Source organism: Phaethon lepturus, unplaced genomic scaffold, assembly GCF_000687285.1.
Source record: "Phaethon lepturus isolate BGI_N335 unplaced genomic scaffold, ASM68728v1 scaffold46343, whole genome shotgun sequence".
Lineage (NCBI taxonomy): Eukaryota > Metazoa > Chordata > Aves > Phaethontiformes > Phaethontidae > Phaethon > Phaethon lepturus.
The window spans coordinates 9263-13613 of record NW_010529206.1 but is presented as its reverse complement, the minus strand read 5'-3'; the positions used below and the strand labels follow the sequence as shown (position 1 = coordinate 13613).

Here is a 4351-nt window from a genome sequence, read left to right as displayed (position 1 = left end):
TAATATATAAATAATATTATATTATTATACCAATTCCATCCAGGCTGAAATGATTTCAGTGGCATTTCAGATCAATTTGTATATCCAGACAGGTAGTATCTTGTCATTGAAGAGATACCAAAAATAATGGCAACAAGGCATTCAAGGCAAAAAGGAGGTGAGACTTCCAAAGGTGTATACACTTTCTAAAGCCAAAGGAAGAACACTGCATTGCTAGGAAAAGGTACGCAGCCACATAACTCAAAATTTACTGTCAACTTCCAAATAGGCTGAATGGATTTTCCAGTTTGTGGCTTCGGTTTCTGCTGAACTGGGTTTGATCTGGAAGCTGTCTGGCTCCCTTCCGCTACATCTCACTTGGCACTCAGTGGTGTTCTGTTGGCCTCTCTGTTCTTCATCACACCCACCATGTAGGTTCCCATATAGTTGGCACAACACACTTCTGGATTACCACACTCCTTTTGTGCCCCCACTTATCAGAGCTGACTGCACTGCATGCACGTAGCACTGAAATCCCACCTGAAAACTAGCTTTGAGATGTTCTGGTTTGAAGATTTGAGCCTTTCAAGAATTATACAGAACTGTAAGGGATTTTCCATTTAGACAGCCAGTGCCACCTTACAGTGAGATTACCTATAGCAATATGTGCACATATTTAATATAAATGGCTATGTTCTATCTAGTAAAACATACGTTTCTGCTGAAGCTTTGCCTCCTCTTCAATCTCTAAAAATATCTTGACAGGTTAGCCCATTTCACAAAAAGTCAGCAACTCTGACACAGTACCATGCCTTTATAAACGAACACCTTCAAAAAGAACACCACTAAATTTAAGTTACTTAAAAAGTGATAGATAGCATGCGGCTCTCAGCTCAAGCACATACATGTTGTGCAGTCCCGAAGAGTAGTAGGACAGAGTAGGGCTAGGAGAGCGGGTCTGCTGTCGTGCAGGTTTGACTGTGCGAGGAGGGATGGAAGGACTGGTGGAGGACGGCTTTGAACTCCGTGGTGGGACAGGGGGAGCATTCAGGAGCCTGCATTCCTCTTTTACCTGTACAAAAGAAGAACATGTAAGTAAGCAGCAAGAAAATCTGGGCAACAGCACTCTCAACCAGATGAAACACAGCTGGTTCTGCCTTGTTCTATGAAAGGAAATAATTAAAAAGGGAGGAGAAGAGAAAAATGATGCTAAGTATATACATTTGGAACAGTATGTGGCTGTCAAAGAAGTCCAAAAGAACGCCTTGCTACCGGTAGAGCTACTAGCAATCTTTTTTAGGGTTCTTTTCCGTAGTTTGATATCCGCTCATTTAAAAAGCAGCATCAATGGAAAGATGTAAAAGAACCTTCCAGTAACATACAAAATCAGACATACTGTTCCAGACACTTTACATTTTGTAAGGAGCAATTCATTAGGTTTAAACTTCATTAGTGTTGTTTATTTAGATGCAATAAACCAAGCTTACGTAATGAAAAGATCTCAACAGACTTTTATGTTTCCTGACTTACTTCACCAGCGATACTCAGGCATCCAGCTCTAAGACAATCCCCAGCCTTCCTCCCCCAGGAATAGTACTTGTATCTCATATTTCCCAGATGCTGGGATTGAAACCTGCAGCTTCAGCCCTTCTGTAGCTGGCAAAGCAGTCCAAGATCAGGTTAACTACAAAACGTGCAAGCTGAAAGGCGTGGGCAGAAAAGCCTGTTCATATAATGCACCCAGCCAATAGGTCTACTCTTTGCAGCCAGCCTACTTTGCAGTTTAAAACACATGACTGTAGCACTGCTTTTCTGAAATTTAGTCTGGTCTGCCTAGGTAGGAGCAAGATATCAGGATCTATCCCCATAGAAAAAATGATGGAATTAAGACCTTAATCTCATCAGTTACATATCTGGGACAGCAACTTTATTTAGTAGGGCTAGACGTGAGCAAGGCTACTGAGAATTAGGCTGCCCGGCAGGATTTTTAAAGACTCGCTACCTCCCCCTGGGCAGGAGGAGACCTCTACATTCTCCTTGTCTGAAACAGTCTTAGATGCACTAGAATAGGGAAATTCTCTTTGTGTTTGAAAGTTATAGTTTTTTTTTAAGTTAACAACACTGGAGAACTAGAAGTTATCTTAGCAGTTCTGCAACACATAATTAGCAATTAAAGTGATTTAATTTATTTAAAAAAAATAAATGTGGAACGTTTTGCAATCCACTTCAGCGCTTTCAAAATGCAACAACCCATTTAGTACTTTTGTGAAATGGAAAATTGGGGACTAGGACATTGTAGTACATTTTTTCCCTAATTCAAAACAAGTCAAAATTACAGGAAATGCCTGACAGCATAAAACACTGAAATAAATCTTGCTCTAAGGGTTCTTATTTGCTCTTTCAAGAAAAAAAAAATCAATTTTATTCATGTTTGTTACTGAATTCAGGCATAAAACCCTTCAACCATATTAGTGCTGTGCCCCGAGGATGCCTAAGGACTTTGTTGTTGTTGTTGTTTTTTTCCCCAGTTAATACTGCCTGCCATTCAATATACACCCATAGGGCTTGCGAGACCATTCAGGGGAGCTTGTGGAGCACGGCAGACAGTCAAGGGGTTAAAGGGATTCTTTCCGGGGAAGACTGCTGGCATCCAAAGGTGCGGGCATAACAAACTGTGCCAAGCTCCCTTGCTGACCTAGACTGCAGATCAGAACAGGGCCATAAATAATACCGGTTTGCAGTCCCAGTTGGTCCCCGTCACAAGACTGTGATTACAGCTGCCAGACACAGCCCAGCAGAGGTATAAAAAGGAGAAATTTTTGCAGATTAAACTGACAAGAGCAAGGGGAAACTTCAGAGGAGAGCTACCCTCACTAGGTCCAAGCAACCAGCAAGGAAATAAACGCGGGAGAGGAGGGGAGCAACATGATGATCACCTTGACAGCTCCTGCTCTTAGTAGGAAAACCTCTTTTGCCCCGAAGCACTCAATGCTGTACGGCTGCCAGAGACAGATAAAGTGCATTTGCACTGCACATCCCGGGACTTTTATTCGTCACCATCTGAGCTGAGAAAGGGACAGTGGCCCCTTTCCGATGGTGTGAGGTGCTAGAGTGGATTTTAAGACCTCTGCTTCTTTTCCTTGGTGCCAGCCCAAGCCCCGCCAGCACCCCCGGGGCCCTGGAGTGTCCCTCCCGTACCTGGGCATCGCCGGTGCCTGTCGCAGTGACCACTTCCGAAGCTGCCTGGATAAAACCCACCCTGTCGCCAGCATGACCGCGAGCGTTAACACAAAGTGGTTCAACGCTCCTTGCCGATGGAGCCTGAACGGCCGGCATGCTCTGTTGGGTCAGGCTTTAAATCAATCAGGAAATCAGCCTCCGATTTTATGCAAATTAGTGTTTGGGGACTGAAGCAATTTTTAATTTACAGGCCTTAATTCAGAGATCATTGCCCCCCCACCCCCCTTCTGCCTTTTATGCTGTTTTGATTTTCTGAAAAGTATTTAGAAAACAAGCATTATATGTCAGAATGCTTCACCCCGGCAGTGAGGGAAAAAAAAAAACCAGAACAGTTTCTGAAACACCCAAATGTCCTTTTCTCTCTCCTACAAACAGCTCCTGTACACACATTTTAAATTTAGTGCATGCAAAAATACAATTGCCAGCCAACCTTTATACAGAAATGCTACGGAGTATCATTCTAGAGAGAGTGATGACTAAACCGCATGTTCATCAGCAGCTCCTGAGATCTACTTATTCTATAAATACCCTACATGGAAACCATGCAAACATCTCCTCGGCCCCAGCCCACTCATGAATTCAGTAGGACACTGATACTCATTCCAAAGCTGTTCCAGGAAGGCACAAAACTGAGTCTAAATTATTATCATCTATGGAGATGCAGGTTTTTAAAATTTTGTTTCATTTCTTATGGGGTTACACCCTTTGTCCACCTCTAAATGCAAGCTAATATCTTTAGCAGAAATTAGTTCTGCACGGCTAGAAAGTAATATTGAAATTGCTGACAGCACTCACACATACCTCAGTGATGCAAGGGAATGTAATGTGACAAAACCGCACACTTTTCAAAATGTCCTTAAAAAGCAAGATACGTATCTATCCCAAACGCCACCCTGCTGCCCCCCCAGAAGGGAGTTGCTGTGCCACGAGGCTTCCCCAAGCACGAGGTGCTCCACAGCTCTCCCGGCATCCTACCACCCACGCCTCAGCCGTGACCCAGGGGGATCGGCAGCCCCTGCCAGGAGGGCTGCCCTCACCCCACTGCGGGGGCAAGCCTTCCTCCCCCACCGCCCTCCCGCCCGCTGGCTCCGGCGCTCCTTTGACCCTGCGCTGAAGCAGTTCAGCTCGCAGG

General features: G+C 44.3%; 1 protein-coding gene across 1 annotated transcript in view; it reads right to left on the bottom strand.

The window, feature by feature from the left end:
- Positions 1 to 884: 884 nt before the first annotated feature.
- GAREM (GRB2 associated, regulator of MAPK1) overlaps positions 885 to 4351 on the bottom strand; it is a gene marked incomplete at both ends in the record, with an annotated part of 9407 nt that continues 5940 nt past the window's right edge. Inside the window, one exon of the mRNA XM_010283866.1 lies at positions 885 to 1051. Within this exon, the coding sequence (XP_010282168.1) occupies positions 885 to 1051 (167 nt within the window). The remainder of the gene's footprint in view (positions 1052 to 4351) is intronic.